We start from the raw sequence: 20,337 nt of genomic DNA, 5'->3' as shown, positions 1-20,337 counted from the left end.
AACTACACTAGGTAAACTTTAAATTCCATTTTAGAATCAAAGGAGGGGGAAGAGGAAGGAAGGGACAAATCTATGTATCTGATAATACGTCTCTTTCTTAGCTCAGTGTGATTAAGAAGTATTCACAAAATACATTTTGATTACGTTTAGATTAGCTTTTGTGGCTTTGCTGCCCCTTTACTATCAAACTCTATTTCGATACTGCATTTCAAGAAATATCTTACTTCTTCTGAATATTGCCCATAGCAGAGGAATGAACACCTCTACCTTGGCAACATTTTTTTAAAGATGCTACTTTATCATTTTATTTATTTTTTCATTCTTTTATCTTCCTTCTAACCTTCCTTTATTACTGATTTCTGAGTTAACAGAGTTGATGTATTTTGTTTCCATTAAAAGTATTCATTAAATGTTGTTAAATATTTATTTCTAGCTCCTCCATTACCTGGGTCACTAACAAAAGAAACAATTAAAAGCTGATAGAAATCTTGTGGTATGGCACTAAAATGCAGGATACATGTGTTTCCAAGGATAGAAAAGGCAACAAGGGATTACAAATTAAAGAGGGGTGCCAAAAACATTTTCAACCACCTTCTCAGGATTTCAAGATAATTTCAGCAAAGTTTTGAAGTGTTATGCAAGTATTATAAATTGTGTTTTGCATTACGTAACTTACCATGTAAGGACATACTTGTGACCCAGGTCCAAACATAAGTTCACACTGCTTGTTCACATCATAGAGGGAACCAGGCAACTGAGATTGAAAGTCATAGATTCTTCCATTTGGTTTGTCAAGAAGGCATTCCCCATAACCAGTGCTATAATAAACAAACAGAACTTCTCTTAAACGACCCATTGCTTTTGACTCAAACATACTTTGTAAATAAATTTTAGGACTGGGGTTGATTTGCTATGGCGCATTGCTATTAAAGAATTCAACTTAATGCAGTGCTATTACAGTGGTGCCCCGCAAGACGAATGCCTCGCAAGACGGAAAACTCGCTAGACGAAAGAGTTTTCCGTTTTGGAGGTGCTTCGCAAAACGAATCTCCTATGGGCTTACTTCGCAAGACGAAAATGTCTTGCGAGTTCCTGCAGGTTTTTTTCCCCTCCCCCCCTTTTTCTAAGCCGCTAAACCGCTTATCAGCTGATCCGATAAGCCGATAAGCCGCTAAAAGCCGCTAATAGCGCTAATCCGCTAATCCGTCAATGGGCTTGCTTCGCAAGACGAAAAAACCACTAGACGAAGAGAATCACAGAACGGATTCTTTTCGTCTTGCGAGGCACCACTGTACAATAAATCAACTCTGGGTTTGTGAATTGATGCATAACCTATTTTCTGACACAAAATAAGCACATGTTCAAATGTAATATAGTTGTGTTCTAAACTATGATGAATTGTTTTTACCTTTTGTAAGGAAACCCCAAAATGTTAATTTATTTGAAGCTTTTCTCTTTCTCCCCCTGCCCCTCATTTAACACCTATTTTAATAAAGGTAAAGGTTGAAATTCTGCATGAAATCACACAAATGCCCACCACTACAGCATCCGTGTGCTAAACATATGCAGGAGGTGGATGGACTGGAACTATACTTACTCAAGAAATTCAGTAATGTACTTCTCACTGCATTTTGACCAAGTCCATGGGTTTGAATGGTAGTTTAAAGTCGGGGCCATTACATGATACTGATGTTTAATCCCAACTTCTTTACATTTAAAGCTATCATCATGGGGAACATTAAACCTAATACAAATAGAAAACAAATTCAGAAAGGGCATTTACTTTTCAATAACAATGCAGCAACATTAAACCGATGCATCACCTCATTGATTGTGACAGCACTTGAATAATATAATGGTGTTTTAGGGGTTATTTGCCTTTCTAACAACTCACCTATGGAAATATATAATTTGAATCTCAGTAATGTTTTTAGAAACTGGGAATTAAGATATTGCAGAGTAAGAGCTGTGCATATTTGGGGGCAGAAAGTGAAAAGACACAGGCGAGTCTCAACACAATAATATTCTGGCAAATTCCTAGCATGGCCAGTCACATTGCTGGCCAGTCACATTGCTGCTGCTTATCAGGAGGTAAAAGTGGGGAGGAGGCAATGGTAAGATTGGCATAGTACAAACACACTGGCGGAGCCACTCTACTGCTCCCACCAGTGCATTTACATCTCACTAGCCTTGCCCCTCCCACTCTACTTCCTGGTAAGCAGCAGCAATGCAACCAATGGTCAGATGAGCACTGCTGTCTGCTACTTAAATTTATTTCAAAATACAGTGGTACCTCAGGTTAAGTACTTAATTCGTTCCGGAGAACCTGAAACTGTTCTTAACCTGAAACACCACTTTAGCTAACGGGGCCTCCCGCTGCCACCGCGCTGCCAGAGCATGATTTCTGTTCTCATCCTGAAGCAAAGTTCTTAACCTGAAGCACTATTTCTCGGTTAGTGGAGTCTGTAACCTGAAGTGTATGTAACCCGAGGTACCACTGTATGCCAGGTTTCGATGTTAACCTGAAGTAGCACAGCGGCCAAGATATGATACTGAGTTGCATCAGAAGGCCAAGATTCAAGCTATTCTCAGCAACACCACTTGTAACGACACTGAGATATCTTACAGTGTTCTTGTTGGAAATCAGTAAGATAATGTACTGCATATGAACCACTATGAACACTCCCAACTTTAGAGTCTAAACTGCTATATGGATGCTAAGTATTAGTATGTAAATACAGCACTTCCTTGCAAGCTCATGCTTTTTCAGCCAATCATGCAGAGGCTTACCTGCAAAATAAAAATAAAAATACTGTGTCCCCTATGTAAGGCAAATGCAAGATTTACTTGGTAGAAAAGACAGACTTACACATGTCCAAGTTCATGCGCTATTGTGAACGCAGCACTTAATCCATTTTCCTCGCTGATGGAACAGCTACGCAGTGGGTCACACATTGTACCCAGTTCAGCTAAACCTATAAAATGGAATTTGTTACCTGAATGCGAAACAGGTTATATAGCAGCAGTGTTGTCTTCACAGACAAATGCAGGCCTAGGACTGTGATCCAAATATTTATCATCATGTAACCATATGCTTACAAAGGTTCAAAATATGTTCAAAAAGTTTACAAAACAAGATAAATTACATTAAATACTCATTTACAATTTAAGACAACCATTTTTCTTATTTGCAGAAAAATGGCATGATCATCTTTTTGCTTTAACTTACCTAAGGTGTCACATTTCTCTCTAGCTCTGCAGATATCTTCCCTTAAAGAAACAAAGGTTTTCTATGAAAATTTCAGTCTTAAAAACAACAGGGAAAACATATTGCAGATACCTATACATACTTTTCTGAATCCCACCCCCAATTGGAATTCTTTCATTAAAATTTCAATGGTTTTAATGGGCAAGTGCCCCATTTGACTGGTTCTCAAAGATGTACTTGCAGTAAAGCAGCACCTTGGGATCAAGGGGCCTAGCTGTGACCCTAAGCATACATATTTTTTATTAAGATCAATGGCACTAAATTCCAAAAGAACATGCCCCACATGGTTACAGGTGTAATATCAGCCACTCCTCAACTAGACGAAAACTGGAAGCAGATCAGGGGTTTATGCATTACTTCTCAATATCCCTCCCCTCTTATTTGCAAATTCCTCCTCCTCTTCTTCTTAATCCTGATTGTTCACACAAAGCTTAAGAAGGCCCAATGATACTTCTACGAAGTAATTTTATGGAACAGGGATAGTAACTAGTGAACAGATAGTACCTAGTGATAAGAACTGCAGTATCGTGGTGAGAAGGATGAGCATCATCCATAATGTTTTGTGTTTGCTGCCATAAACAGAAGTTGCGAAGAGTGGTAGCTGCGTTAAAACTGATAGCTGGTCCTTCCTATACATAAGTTGCCAAGACAAAACAAGGATGGCAAGTTTAAATCCATTGCAGTTATATTATAATGTAAGACCAGCTCTGGAAAAGATATCTCAATGGTACATATCTGTATGAATTTTGAGCAAGTAATGACCAGAAAAACTAGTTGGCAGGGTCAAGGCTGAATCTGGACAGCATTAAAATATTATCATTTATTTATTTATTTAATAATAATAATAATAATAATAATAATAATAATAATAATAATAATATACCACCCTATACCCGGAGGTCTCAGGGCGGTTCACAGAATAAAATCAAAATATAAAACCACAAAATATATAAAATAAAAACAACCCAATAGCCCCCCCCCGATAAATAATAAACCTGGCCATGTTAATCAGTATTAATAGCTAGATCCCAATTCTAAACATTTGCACCAGCCTGTCTGCCTGCAATGTATGTGCAAAATACTTGGAAGAGCAGCTAGCAAATCTCATTTCAAGCATTTCATTTCAATACTTTTAAAAGCATTAACTTCTGAAAGTACACGTTAAAACTGAAAATTGTAGCAAGTTACTCTGAATCGTGAAATGAATGCATTTTCTTACCTGTTCATTGTGAACTACAATTAATTTTACAATCATAATATTTATTTGATTTCCTATACTTGAATCTTTGTAGATTGTAGCAACCTAGATAAATAAAAGCCAGAGTGTTAAAATTCTATGCTACTGTACAGTCAGTGGAATCCAACATTGCATTGAGCATTCATTCAACTTCTCTGCCCTATTTGATTTAGCATGCAATCCTATCCATATTTTCCAGGCAGCAAACCCCACTGAATACTGTGGATCTTACTTAGGAATAATGAAGCATAGGATTGCACTGTCTGAACCAATTTTCATGTCACATTTTCTCTAACTGCAATATATACACAAGCAGAGAAACTTAACAAATGCCACTTGAATGCCAATTCCCAGTCAGAATCAGCGAAACAGTTATTTAGGGCAAATGTAATATGAAAATTAGCTAATTGTCCTGTTGTCATCAATGGGACAAACCCATCAAACTTGAGAAACTACTGGTACATTCTTGCCATACCAGGAAAAGGTCATGTATTGTGGCAAACCTCTGGCATGGTATTCAAATCTCTCCCCTTCCAAAAATTCTAGTTATTTTCTAGGTGCAACAAGTATTTTAATAAGCCTGTACACTGGGTTAAGTTCCTATTTTTCTATTTAATAAAGGCAATGATAATTCTTATGAGACCATATCTATGCTTATACACACACACACACACACACACACACACAAGTTCCATAGCTGTTTTAGATGTAAACCTCATCCACAACCCAGTTAAGCCGAAGTTCTTTAATTTAAATGAAATGAAATAGGTTTATTTTAATCCATATTGCTCTGAACTGTACATAACAGATTAGTAGAAGCAAATCTGACATTATATGTATTCACAGCATTATTTGTGGATATCTGGGGCTCAACATTCCCCTGACATCATTTTTAGAACCAAATTTACTGTCAAAAAGAATTTGTCACTGGATACAGCCAACCAAGTAATATGGGCCTGGATCCAAAGAGCTGCCTGGGTTTGTGCCAGGTTACTATGCTAGCCCAAATGAATGTTCTCCCCCCCCCTTGAATAGCCGTATCATTCCTTCTAAAAGCAAAATGTGTGACCCTATGCCAATCAGCTTGGAAGCAAAACTGGATATTCACAAACAAGGTACTTTCTGCATACACAGGGGAACCCTGAGGTATACAGAAGCCTACTTCTTTCCTCTCTATAACCCCTTCCTGCAAAAGAGAGTCAATTTTTCTCCAAATTAAAAATGTTTGCATTATGGAATCCTGGCAGCAAGAAGCTGGAGTGCAGGTGCAAATCTTCTGCTCTGTAACTGTGAAATCCCCTATCTCACAAGGCTGTTCAAGCTGGGGAGCATGTTTGGCTAATTCTCCAACTCTCCTTCTGGCCTGGAGGAAGACCAGGGAAATTGCACTCATAGGCTCATGGATACACCGCAACATGTCATCAGGTAGGGAAAGGTTGCCATGGGGGGGGGGCACACACAAAGTCTTTGATCACAATCCTGGAGGTTGCAGTCTAAATGATACGTTGCTTAAAACAATGACGGGGAAGCCAGGAACAGTTGTCTGGGCTCTACTTTGGTTCCTCCAGGCTGACAGGGATACAACATTAATTCTCCTCAAGTACCTGTTGGAATACATCTGTAATATAGGCTTACTTACTATTGACATTAGCGTTAATACATAATGCTGCAAGTTCCGTCCATGGTGCTGAACCATTCTGGCATCAGCCGTAACCATCACCTCTACGTATCTTGGATAGGAAAGGAAACGTTTCCTCCGGGAATGTGGGTTGTTTCTATCACTCTCGACAGAAAGGTTTTTAGAAGCATATTCTACAGCGGTGTGCTCCTGAAGTACATTTATGTCTTTCATTAAGCTGCTCTCATATGGAAATAGTAAAGTGCTTTTCTTTGGCTCTTCTGCAAAATAAAAACAAACAATTACTATTGCACATACAATTTGCAAGGCTAACACCCTAATGCTAAACATATTTCTTGCAGTCCCCTTACAGCTTAAAGGATCACACAGAAAGCGGGGGAACTGGCTTGAAGAATGAACGTAAGTTTTTGTCTGTTTGGATTTCAATCCCTCCCTCTGCCCTTTATGCACTAGGCTGAAGAAACAAGGTATTTGCTTTGTTTAGGTGTTAACTCCGAATTCTGGCATGTGCGGGCTCACACCTGAGTTCTCTCTTGCTTCACATGCACACTTCTCAGTCTTCTCAGTGCAGAAGTGTGGGTTGTCCTCCCTTTATATAGAGTCCATGACGTATAGCCACGCAAAGGCGGTGATCGCGCAAAGATTAAGGGATATTGCCAGACAGGAGGACATAGCCCGTGTGAAACCTGGGTTGTTTCTGGGGGAGCAGTTGTATCGGGCTGCCCCAGCTCGCTACCTGGCGGATATCCACTACGTGGAATACCGCAGACTATTTACTGCGGCTAGGCTGAATGTTCTTGACTCGGCGGTCCTGAAGGGAAGATATGGAGGAGTTCCATATGACCAGAGATTATGCCACTGTGCATTGGGTGAGGTAGAATCCACAGAGCACATTTTATTGAGCTGTCCCTTCTACAACGATTTAAGACAGTATCTTATAACTCCATACTTACCCCAGCTCAGTTCCCGACAAAGAGGAACCCAGACAGCATATCTGCTAAATAAGTCTTCTGGGAAAACAACCTTGTCAGTGGCTAAATTTCTTTTCCTGGCACTCAAGCGTCGGAAACGTATAACTGAATGCTTTGATGTGGGTTATCTGTGAGAGGTCTATTTCTGTGGCCTTACCTTACCTATGTATCTCCTATGATGTTATAGTTTATAATTATTGTGTAATGTTTTAATTCTGACTATCGGTCGAATAAAGAAATTGATTGATTGACTTCTCAGTCCCCATCTCTTTCAGGTCATTTTGGGGGATAGTTTTTTTAATATAAAAAACAGAAATGGGATTTGCTTGCATACTTAAGAGGACCCTTTGCACGCACAGGAACTCAGTTCTGCCCTTTTTGCTTTTCTTGCTTTGGGCACCATTGTACAAACAAGGGAACAGATAGAAAAGAAGATTGGAATGTTACCAATCTGCCCAAAAGAGAACAGAAACTAATCTATGCTCACTTGCCAATAAGCAGAGTCAGGCTAGCATAGAAATTCGTTTGCATTCAATGTCATTACTAGATTCAATAGCTAAAATTTCTGCTTGGGCTATTTGGGCAACACAAGCTCTTTCTCTGCCAGTCAATAATTGCCTACAGGCACCTTATAAAGACCCAGGACTCATGGGAACAAGGCCAACAATCCCCAGCCCTGAAAAAAAGCCTGAATCAGTCTTGCTCATATTCTTCATCCCATTCCAAACAAAGATGGGGATGCTGAATACCAAAAGAAAAGATGTCCTAAACTTGCAAGTTTGCCTGAAGGCTTTCCTATAACGCTCTACTCCTGTTGTTCTCGGTGGATAAAGCAACTCTGAAACTTGGCATTTGCTACATAACACATGCACAATAAGAACAAAAGTGTTATTCCAAAACCCACTGGTTAGAAATCCAGACACCATATGGCAACACCTGTGCGTGGAGACAGCAACCCTTAAACAGGCCTCTTCAATGCTGGCTGTTATCCAGTACATAGTGTGCTTCTTCGAGTGTGTAATGCTTATGGAATATTGTCTATCACCTTTCTTTTTTCCAAGTTTCAATTTCCCTCAAAACAAACTTTAACAAGAGTACCCCTCTTGGTGTTATTGTACCCGCTACCAATGTTTTATGTACTGTGAATCTTTTTCTGCTTAGTTCAATGGCTTAGCAAAAAGGTTTCTTTTCACAGAACAAGAGGTTGAGAAGATACAACCCATTTATACACAATGTGGAGTTATCAATCACAGCATTAGGGCACAAAAAAAAAATGGTTGAGATGCAGTGATATAAAAACAACTGGCCAGTGCAATTAAAGATACGCAAAATTCAAAATAAAAAATTCAAAATAAAAAATGAGACACAAAAATGGCAGGCTGATAAACTGTGAATTATAAAGTCATAAGCTACAAGTATTGCATCCTTATAAAACTGCCTTCCTACCTAGCTATATGAGGGGGGGGGAAGCTTTCCTAAAGAAATGGCAGTAATGCACAGTGATGAACATAGCTCGGAAATTAAGATGTTGAAAAAACTCCACAAGAAGAAATAATTACTCTTATAAGAAGAAACAATTGCTCTCATATGAAACAGTGAAGAACTAACAACACTGCCTAATCTACACAAAAATACTTCAAAAAATACACATGGGATTGCACCACACAGACCTCCCTAAGGTGACACAATCCTCTTGCTAAACATACACTTCCCTACCTAGTTTTCCATGAATGAACACATTAAATCTGAAGACTCACTTTGCAAAACTGGTATTATATGTCTTGACCACCTATGATACTATTATATACGCAATAAAAAATCTGATAGATGTCTACTTGCACTGTCTAAATCCCACAAAGTTCAATGGAACAGATTTCCAGTTACCGTAAATGTGTATCGGATTTCAGCCATAATTTTTTTAACAGCTATACTGCACGGTGGACACCAGGGGGTGACAAATGTAAAGGATAGAGAAGCAGATGTTGCTCTAATGCAGGTGGAGAAGAGTGACACCACAAACAGAAGGGGGTTAATACAATCTGAGTTTGATTAGTCACAAATATGACATAACAATCAAAAATCTCAATAGGCTACATAATGCACAGCCCTTGTAAACCCTAGTAAGCCCTTGTATGACTCCTGCTTTGTCTGGAGAGAGATAAACCAGGATCCCGAATTAAGATGCAACATTAAGCCAAATCTTAGGCTTAGGTCTGCATAAATGCCCAGAATTTATTATGCTTTATTTTGAACTCAATAGTTGTGATTTTGTGGGATTTGGATTTTTCCATTTTCTAGCAGCAGGGTGAGTAAAAAATGGAGAAGTATTTTGAGGAAGCAATGGAAAAGTCTGATTGGCGGGTGATGTTGGGAGGTAGCGTTGGCGTATAGTTATGTTGAACACAGGAACTCCACTCCCTGTACAATGCTGCCTCTTTCCCTAACCATAAGAGGAATCACGGTATACAAGAAATGCCTTTTTAAACAAAATGCACTGAACAGCAAGATATCAACATTTATTTCCTATGTATCAAATTAAGAAACAATTCCGCACATGAGGAAATGGCAGAAAATTGCCAATCTTGCTACATCAAACCAGAATTGAAAGGCTAAAGTATATCCTAAAGCACGCTGCCTTCATTTCTCTCTACCGCCCTACTTCACAAAATACTGTTTAAGGGGCATTCTGCATTATTCACAATTGTCAGAATATAATCTGTATGCAAGCCCTAGGCTGAGCACTTGGCAATGGTGCCAACTCTCAAAAATGCATGTGATCTAGTTAAGAAAAATGCTGCTCAGAGACCATATGTTAAAACAACAGCACATATCTACCATTTTTGCTGTTTCCAAACTTATAAACATAAGCCTTTTCCTTCAAAAAGCAAACAAACGCTTATCCATTTTTAATAACAGTCCCAGGTTATCTAATTGAAAATCATACAAATTTCCACTACATAGGAATTACTGGAAATGCTATGTCCAATTCCTGGAAAAGAACCAAACATGGCGGGGATGGGGGGGGAGGTTTGAGAGTATTTTGGCATTATCTGATGCCTGATCAGCCAAGTGTCACGACACACCTCCAGACTGCAAAGCCTTTTAATGAAAGGAAGCCATGTAAGACTAAATGAAGGAAGAAAATGGCCTGTTCACATCTTCCAATTAAATTTCTAAAGCTAAGCAAGAACTTTATCCAACCTGATTCTGCAATTAAACCCTGCTTGGCATTCTCCATACAAGCGTCATTCTCCTCTGGAACGAAAATACACAACACAATTTTTAAAAACAGCTCTAGTCCAATCATACCAAAGGACACTGCAGCCTTTAATATGGAGCATCTAATAAAGAACATGGAAGAAAATGCTGGCCAGGTCTCTTGAGTACAGATCAGAGCAGCCGTATTTTACTAACCAGCCAACCTTTCTTAGATGCCAGCAGTAGCAGATCATGTCACTTCAGCACAGATACTGAGGGGACAGCTACACTGCAGACTTCAACTAGTTTAACAGTCTTTCCCTGCCCACAGGAAATGGGAAATGCAGTTTTGTGAAAAAAGCTGAGGCTCTCTAACATAATTCTCAGTCTGACACCAATTCCCTGAATTCTATGTCGTAACAAGTCTGTTAAATGTGAATTCATTGCTTAGATACACCCTTCATCTTCAACAATCATGTACAGCAGGTATAGGGACCCTCCAGTTGTTGCTGAACTATAACTCCCATCAGCCCCTGTAAGCATGACCAATGACCAGCATCTGAGGGCTAAAGGTTCCCCACACCTGACTTACAGCATCTTACCCAACACCACCAACATGATAAGAGAAACACAAGCATATCTTGATGAAGACTAATACCACCATGGGATAGTATCAACAAACCACTGGTGATTCTAACAAGATAATTGTCCATCACTGTTTAAGATTTAGTTGTACCTGAAGTTTCACAAGGTTTATAGGAATTCTGATAAGAATCTTTCTTAAATTCTTCATGTTTATATATTAGATGTGGTTTATTATGGTCATCTTCTTGTTCATCTTCAGCTGCTGTCATCAAAGGTTCCAAAAAGTATTCACCGTCATGGGACTTAAATGTGCCCATCTGAAAACGAAAGAGAAGGTGTCACTGGAGAAGCTGCAGCAACCCAAATGTGAGTAGGTTAATGCCTTTTAAAAAGTAATCACAGTTGCATTATTTATTATATGAATTAATGGTCCTTAAACCTTACAGGCAAAACTGGGATTTCAAGCTTTTTGATTATGCTGAAACACTGATGTTGCAATCCTATATGCACTTACCTGGGAGTATGTTGGAATGAACAATATAGGGTTGCCGTATTTAAAAAAGTGAAAATCTGGACACAAAAGGCGGGGGGGGGCAAAATCTAAATAAAAAAAGGAGATGTTTTTGAGCTATTTTGGGGGAAATTCATGCTGAGCTCCAGGGATATGTGCATTTATCAGACCAAAATCAACCCAGGCTTGCCCAGCTGCTTTGATGATTCCAGATAACATTGGGTCAATCTCTCTCTCTCTCTCTCTCTCTCTCTCTCTCTCTCACACACACACACACACACACACACACACATTGTGGCGGCGGCAACACATTAAAATGTTTGCCCTATCAACTTTTGATGGTACTTTCTGTGCCTACCATGGTGACCACAGGTAATCAGTTATGGTTCCTTTGTTCACTCCCACCGTTCTTTGGATAACTGTAGTAATTCTAGAGCTAATACATGCCAACAAACATATTATAGGACTGTTGTATTTCAAAAAGTGAAAATCCAGACACAAAAGTTGTCGAACGCTTTTTCTTTTCTTTTTGCTTGCAAAGTTGTTGAGCTTTTTTTTGGGGGGGGGGAAATCTCTTTGACGGACGAATCCCATCTATGTCCAGGAACTTCCGAATACATGGCAGCCAGAAGACATGCCCAGGATTTCATTATTATACTTGTATGTCGTTTCAAGAAAGCAAAGGATAAATGTAGATTAGAAACCAAAGCTTACAATTCTAATGAAATTATTTCTAGAAAAAGTATTGCATATTTAGTGGAATCTGGGTTAAACACATCAATTAACAAGTTAAATTATCATCAGAATAAGTGAGTTGCAAATTCTACTAATATACAAGTGACTGTACTGCAGATAGTTACATCACTCATCTACAAGAGCCTTTATCTGAGTGTCATATCTAACTTTTAAAATTAATTATTGTATACTACAAATGTATATTAAATTAATCGCTCTCATTTATAGCATTTTTTGGAACTGAACAAAATGTTTCTGATGTACCAGGCACGAAATTCTAGAAACAGTTGCACAATTTATTCCTGCCTGGAAATCTGTAGTAGTACAATTACAGATCTACATTCTTATTTTATAACAGCACTGAAATGTGTATTAAGGTATTATAGTTTTGCTTTATGAACCTTTTCATTTTCTCTAGAAACTGTGGTCAGTGAGAATTCATGTCACCTGAGCACAAGAGTGTCTGATTTATTATTATGCTGAATGCATACAATGCTGAGCTCTGGATGGTTGGCAAAACAGCATCCACTATAGCCTGCTTTTGCAGCCTAAATTGCAGCAGCTGAAACACAATGTGGTGTGGGCCTTCCACCCACATTTTACTTTGATGTTGAACCAGCAGGGGTAGTACACACAAACCACGTATTCCACTATCAGTCTTAAGTTGTTGAGGGTTTTGCCTTTAAGGCCATGTTTTGAAACTCATATGCAAGAAAGCTTGTTTGCTATTGTTAACCACCTTGAATGGCTCACTCAACCAATTTCAAGAAGGGCCAGATCTGTGGGAAGTTTTCCTATCATTGCATGTGTGATCTGATGCTTGATCAGTAGACAGATCCTTTACAACATTGTCAATCAGTGAAGTAAGAGGCTCTCCAATTGAGAGTTTGGTGAATGAAAGCTCAATTTCACGTTATGTAGAAGTGTCTTGCCAATGTTACTTGTCCACTTGTTGTAAGATAAGGTCTTCCCATCAAGTGTTGTGATCAAGTGTCTTAAGGGTAAGTCATTGGTGTGGAGAGCACAAACCAACCAGATCAAGCTTACGACCAATCTTGACCTATACCCACTACATGGTAACATGCTCCCAGCCAGTTAACATTTGTATAATCACTTTCAATGGCCTGAAGGCTCTAACCAATGCCCTTTGTCTTCATGACATCTACAAGATCATTAGCAATAACGTCAGCTGTTTTTTCTCTCTTTGAGCCCTTTTCCAGAGTGAAGTAGTAGAGATATATTTCACCTGGCTCACTGCACACAGAATAATGCTGTTCTGATGCTGGGCAACTGGGGAACTGCTGATGTGAATTGTCTGCTTTCAGCATAACTTTAGTTGTATCTTCATGACCATCAAAGGAGATGCAGTCAATTTCACCCTTCTGACAAAGATAATTCAATTCCTGATCCAGAGACTACATAACTTTTTATTGGGGTCCCTTGACTTTATTGTGATAAACTCCAAGTCTCTTGTCCTCTCAGTGATCAAGCCAGCATCCATAAAGGTGGTTGTGGTGATAGCAGCTGTGGCATGCAGGCTAACACCCTATCCGATGCTCTGCATAGCAACATTATGTATTTCTAATGGTGTTGTACTCTGCCTTTTTATTAGACGTGGAAGGTTTACTTGGTTTTCCTAAAGTCAATTCATAAGTTCCATCATTTCCATCTTGGACATCAGGTACAGTGGTACCTCGGGCTAAGTATTTAATTCGTTCCGGAAGTCCGTACTTAACCTGAAACTGTTCTTAACCTGAAGCACTACTTTCAGTGGCGTAGCGTGGGTTGTCAGCACCCGGGGCAAGGCAAGTAATTTGCGCCCCCTAACCCGTGGATTTGCGCCCCCTAACCCTAACCCCCAGATGTTGCGCCCGGTGTGGCCGGCCCCCCCTGCACCTCCCACGCTACGCCACTTTAGCTAATGGGGCCTCCTGCTGCCGCCGCGCCCCCAAAACATGATTTCTCTTCTCATCCTGAAGCAAAGTTTTTAACCTGAAGCACTATTTCTGGGTTAGCAGAGTCTGTAACCTGAAGCGTATGTAACCTGAAGCGTATGTAACCTGAGGTACCACTGTATTTGTTCTTTTATTTTCATCAGCAGAGAAAATTATTTCATTTGATGGTATGGAAGCATCCTGTTTACTTCTTTGCTTATATCCAGCAAGGCTTCTTCACTTGCCTTCTTGCTGCTTCCACTTTTTGACTTGCCTGTTATTTTCCCAAGCAAGAGGATATCCCACTGAGTCCAATTCTTCAGCCTTAATTCTTCCAAGAACTTGGAAAACTGCAGTTTATGTAACAGCAATTGCTGGCTGCTCATTTTGTAATACTGTGAGATTTATGTGAAACAAAACTCAGAAAAGTAGCTATGGCAGGCTGCCATGGGTTTTGGTAGACTTGGGCCTCCAAGGACAGCTGCAAGTAATTGAAAGATGGCTCTTGGGGAATTGTCAGTCACTGTATAATGAGCCCCAGGTGAGAGGAAGATGGGGCTGATTAACAATAACAAATCTTCAGCCAGAGCAAGCTTGAAGAGGATGTTAGAGAGTCTGGTGGTCTCTGATCAGGATTATTGAACAAAAATATAAAGCTGAATAGAGGGTTGTCCAGTAAATGAAATATTATTCTGGAACCAAGAACTGGAAAATTAATGCATTCAGAGAATCAGGAAGCATTTTTGAAGGTTATAAATCCAAGGGTATGAACTTATGGGTAAAGGTTTTCCTTTGAAAATATGTACTTCAATGAGGGATGGATCTACACACAGGGGCAGAAACCACTATAAATAAGCTATAATTTAAATCGTTATAACAAAAGAAAAAAACACACTATGTAAAATTACATAGAAAAGTTTTGTGCTCACAGCATCAACTGGTGTTGCATGCTTATAACACATTTGAAATGCTGTTTTTCAACTAATGTAGCTGAGTCCAAGATGATGGTTCGGTGCTGATAGAATGAGGTCACCCCTCTGAGGTGCATCATGCTCTTACTTTTGCTGACAGGTGAAAATACACCTACTCATTCAGGCCTTTCAGGAGGGATAAAATGCATTAGGTACCGATAGCACCTTCTATCGCACTGTCCTGATTTCTGATTTTGTTGCTGCGGTTTTATCGCAGATGTTTACTATCAATTGTTTATTGATGATGTTGATTTTTGTTTATCTTGTTGTTGTCTTATTGTATTTGTATTTTCCGCCCTGGATGAAGAACAGACTATAAATGCTTGCAATAAATAATATGTTAGTTTTGGCTATCCAGTATCTTCAGCATGGCGTTTCTACAATTAAAACATTATAACCAGTGAACATAAACAAGTTCCAAGGCCATGTAACTCTAAACATGATGAGGACATGAACAGCTATTTCAGATAAGTGTTTTGTCATCATCTACACAGGCAAAGAGCGTTTGCTCAAGATGGCATACACACACACAACTGGCAAGTCTGCAGCAGGGGAACTATGACATCCCAATTCAGTCATAATGACCAAAAAAACATGACACTGATTTTGAAATGGCTTTACAGTATTATGGATTATATGAAGACAGGAAAAACATATTCAAATGGCTAAAGACCATTTGTAGAAAGGTGGTTACACACTTCTGCACTAGCATACGCACAAATAAACATACACTTGCACAAACTATCTTGCTATTTTCAAAAATAAATATCCCAGGTATGCACAAAGGTAAGGTGGAGATGCCTACTCTATTGACTGATCTATCTGTAAGTCATAATTTTAAGAATGGAACAAAATAGACAAGTTGCCTCTTTTTCTTCCCAGAATGAGGCAAAACAAAGACTCCTGCATTCCTCTTCCCCATACTGTACAAACAAGAGATATCTTTTTTCTATCTGTTTTCAGCAGTAACTCTTTAAAATAGGTTTTGGATTTTGGTGAATTATGACTCAATACACTCTGGCCCACACAGCTGCTTATGCAGCCAGGTTCTCTCATCAGAAAACATTAATAAACCAAGCTTTGTTCATGTCCCCCAGAAACTCCCATTCCTGACTGACACAGCCTACTAGGACATGCATGGGAATCAGCGGAGAGAGAAAAGGCAGGATCAGATTAATAAAGGCTATGGTGACCTTGCAAGAACCCACATGGCAAGTGAGCGAAGGTCTCAATTTGCCTATTGAGAGAGGACCAAGGGTTTCTTACCCCTGCTGTTTATAAAGAATTATACATGATGAGGCAGGGAGGCTGCGTTTCTAAATGCATTCACTTCAAATAGAATTTTAATATCACTGCACTATGTGATAAAACGGTGAATGCAATGTGCTGTAAACAAAAGCACATAACAAACAAGCTTAGCACTCCAGGATAAATCATCAGTTGAATCAAGTCAAATACTCCTTTGTAGAGCAACAACTCTATCAAAGGCTGCTTTAAATCCCACTACATAGCCATGAGGTCAAATTCTGCCTTTCCATCTACAAGTTTAAACCTCTTTTACTTCAACAGGAATTGTACATGCATGAAGAGGACAAAAGCCCTTTCATTTGTGCATACTAAATGATAGAATGCATGCTGGAAGGATCTTCTCAGTCTCCAAGTTAAAGAGGCAGAAAAATGATGTGTTGAAAACATTTTACACTTTGGCAAGAAGGTGTGCTGACTCTGAAAACAATAACCTGTGCTCATGCTTAACAAAAACAATATTAAACTTGCACACAAAAGGAAACATGGAGGCAATCCACTGAAACCTGCCAGGCACAAAAAGAACAATGTATAGATTTTACCCTGGATCATGTTCTGAACCTAGCCACTATCCTAAAATTTGGGTTAAGAAACATTTAGCATTGGACAGCAAAGTCAGTTTTACTAACCAGGTCACATAATAGGATTAACGCATATATACAGGAGTGCAGGGCTTTCTGGTGCCAAGCCGTTATGCTTTTGCGAAATGAGTGTGAAATTTTGTGCATGTACTCATGTATACAATAATACCATTACCCTTCTAACTTTACTATCTGTTAATATACCGTATTTTTCGTTCTATAAGACGCACCAGACCATAAGATGCACCTAGTTTTTGGAGGAGGAAAACAAGAAAAAAAATATTCTGAATCTCAGAAGCCAGAACAACAAGAGGGATCGCTGCACAGCGAAAGCAGCGATCCCTTTTGCTGTTCTGGCTTCTAGGATAGCTGCGCAGCCTGCATTCACTCCATAAGACGCACACACATTTCCCCTTACTTTTTAGGAGGGAAAAAGTGAGTCTTATAGAGCAAAAAATACGGTAATCAGTTCAAAATTCTATGAATGAAAAAACTGAATAGATCCTTTGGAATGAATGTGAGATCTTTAAATATTACCAAAAGAGGAACAATTGCTGAAGGCTATCTTAAATAAACAAGACTTAAAACAGGAGAATACAAAATGGCAGAACAACACTCCGTGGAAGAAGAATGTCACATTTCAGGACGTTTTTACTTGTTTGCCTAAGGAAGGGGTGGCAAACTTCTTGTCTATTGGAGGAGTTGGAGGATGGATGGCGGCTAACAGATTGAGGTTGAATCCTGACAAGAGAGAAGTACTGTTTTTGGGGGACAGGAGGCGGGCAGGTGTGGAGGATTCCCTGGTCCTGAATGGGGTAACTGTGCCCCTGAAGGACCAGGTGCGCAGCCTGGGAGTCATTCTGGACTCACAGCTGTCCATGGAGGTACAGGTCAATTCTGTGTCCAGGGCAGCTGTTTATCAGCTTCATCTGGTACACAGGCTGAGACCCTACCTGCCCGCAGATTGTCTCGCCAGAGTGGTGCATGCTCTGGTTATCTCTCGCTTGGACTACTGAAATGCGCTCTACGTGGGGCTACCTTTGAAGGTGACCCGGAAACTACAACTAATCCAGAATGCGGCAGCTAGACTGGTGACTGGGAGCAGCCGCCAAGGCCATATAACACCGGTCTTGAAAGACCTACGCTGGCTCCCAGTACGCTTCCAAGCACAATTCAAAGTGTTGGTGCTGACCTTTAAAGCCCTAAACGGCCTCGTTATTTATTTATTTATTTATTTTTTATTATTGTTATTGTTATTGTTATTGTTATTATTATTATTATTATTATTATTATTATTATTATTATTATTATTTGTTTAGTCATTTAGTCATGTCCGACTCTTCGTGACCCCATGGACCAGAGCACGCCAGGCACTCCTGTCTTCCACTGCCTCCCGCAGTTTGGTCAGACTCATGTTTGTAGCTTTGAGAACACTGTCCAACCATCTCGACCTCTGTCGTCCCCTTCTCCTTGTGCCCTCAATCTTTCCCAACATCAGGGTCTTTTCCAGGGTGTCTTCTCTTCTCATAAGGTGGCCAAAGTATTGGAGCCTCAGCTTCACGATCTGTCCTTCCAGTGAGCACTCAGGGATAATTTCCTTAAGAATGGATGTGTTTGATCTTCTTGCAGTCCATGGGACTCTCAAGAATCTCCTCCAGCACCATAATTCAAAAGCATCAATTCTTCGGCGATCAGCCTTCTTCTTCTTCTTCTTCTTCTTCTTCTTCTTCTTCTTCTTCTTCGCCAAATGTAACTGGGCATGGGACCCTAATAGACCCATGAGGTCACTTCCCCAAAGCCACTTTCATCTACACCCAAAAGGTGATGATGGGGCAGCTTCAGCTTGGAAGTAATGATTCTCAATCTGGTTTCAAGTCTGGTTTGGGGTACTCAAACTGCTTTGTGCCCTGTGCTGGGAGAGGAACAGGTAATAAAAATGTTGATCCTCTTTGACATCTTGGTGACTTTTGACACCATTTGCCACACTGGGGCTACTGCCAAAGGGCGGTACACAAAACTCTTAAATAAATAAATAAATTTATTCGATAAGTCTTTCTTCCACTTCTTGCTTTTTTGATGACTCATATAATCACATCAGTCAAACTGCACATATCTTGTCATGCATATATTTCCAGGTCACACAGAGAAGCCCCATCCCCAGACACTTCACAACTTATTGCCAAGAGCTTCACTGGTTAAACTAGTTCCCAGTATGCCCAGTAATACTGGTGTTCTTACTGCCTTGCAATGCATGTCATGGAAGGCTTAGACCAGTCAATAAGCTGCATAAGAAATGTATCATCTCTCCTCAACAATATCAAAACAGCAACTGGAAATTCCTGAGTCCGCTCAGATACCGCAAAGTTCAGTGCCACCTAGGGACATATAATTACACTATTTACTGAGTATATCCCTAAACTATTACTATATAATTGGTTCTATATGTAAGTTAGGCGCAATCACTAACTCAAATACTAAATGACAAGCAAGTTGTTACCCACATATATTCATGTAAAATTCTTACATCAACTAGTTTGTTACAACAGCTTTCTGTCTACAACTACTACTACTTTAATGAAGGCTCACATAACTCCAACACTAATTCTACTGTATAAAGTGAAAATATATAGTTTGTTACGTTATAGTGTGCATTATCTAATACTGTTGTGGCTAACAGCTTCAACAACAAAAGTTGTGAAATTGAAAGCAACTTCACAAATAGTCTTTAAAGCAATTCCTAATACTTTGAGGGTTTTTACAATCAAGCGGTTATAAAATTCTGATGCACAGCCCATCAATTCAAAACTGAAACAAAATAAACAAAAGGATTCAAGCAAAACATACCATGCAGTAAAGATTAGTGTGAAAATGTTTGTAAAATTCTTAATTCTAGAGCAATAATTGTGTTCTAGCAAAAACAGCAAAGAATTTTATGGTGCCTTAAAGACTAACAGCTTTATTGGGGTATAAGCTTTCATGGGCAAAAACCCACTTCATCATAATGTGTTATCCTTATCTACAGAAAAAAGTCAGTCACAGATATTCTTTTTCTCAGTTAATACAAATATGGAGTTCATCACTGGAGTAATTCCCACCAGTGCCTTTATTTTTATTATTTGATAAAAATAGCTGCTGATATTTGGGGGGGAAAGAACAACACTCAGTTGCAGCCAGTCATGTGTAGCAGAAAATTTCCCAATGCTTTATTTTTCCAAGGTAAATTCTCCATTTTTGAAGTTCCTCAGTAACAATGAATGGGTACGAATTGCAAATAAATATTATGCAATACGGTTAGTTACAAAGTAGTTAGCTTTGTTTACGAAATACAGTACAAATAAAACAAACATGCTGAAGTAAATAACCTTCTAGGGTCTCAGAACTTTTTCCAATGAAAACTGAAAA

At 39.3% G+C, this 20,337-nt stretch overlaps 1 protein-coding gene across 4 annotated transcripts in view; it reads right to left on the bottom strand.

The window, feature by feature from the left end:
• Nucleotides 1-20,337, bottom strand: part of ADAMTS20 (ADAM metallopeptidase with thrombospondin type 1 motif 20) — an 80,988-nt gene that overhangs the window by 52,052 nt on the left and 8,599 nt on the right. For 3 of the 4 annotated variants that reach the window (XM_081211366.1, XM_081211367.1, XM_081211368.1), the window contains exons 3-10: nucleotides 11,050-11,215; nucleotides 6,145-6,404; nucleotides 4,488-4,571; nucleotides 3,773-3,897; nucleotides 3,230-3,270; nucleotides 2,870-2,975; nucleotides 1,598-1,744; nucleotides 677-818 (exon numbers count right to left, since the gene is read on the bottom strand). In XM_081211366.1, the coding sequence (XP_081067492.1) occupies nucleotides 677-818; nucleotides 1,598-1,744; nucleotides 2,870-2,975; nucleotides 3,230-3,270; nucleotides 3,773-3,897; nucleotides 4,488-4,571; nucleotides 6,145-6,404; nucleotides 11,050-11,215 (1,071 nt within the window). Of the gene's footprint in view, nucleotides 1-676; nucleotides 819-1,597; nucleotides 1,745-2,869; nucleotides 2,976-3,229; nucleotides 3,271-3,772; nucleotides 3,898-4,487; nucleotides 4,572-6,144; nucleotides 6,405-11,049; nucleotides 11,216-20,337 lie in introns of those variants that run through there. The other variant, XM_081211369.1, reaches the window with a different exon arrangement.

This window comes from Podarcis bocagei, assembly GCF_964188305.1.
Source record: "Podarcis bocagei genome assembly, chromosome: 10".
In the NCBI taxonomy this organism is placed as follows: Eukaryota; Metazoa; Chordata; class Lepidosauria; order Squamata; family Lacertidae; genus Podarcis; species Podarcis bocagei.
This window is presented reverse-complemented; position numbering and strand designations above follow the sequence as displayed.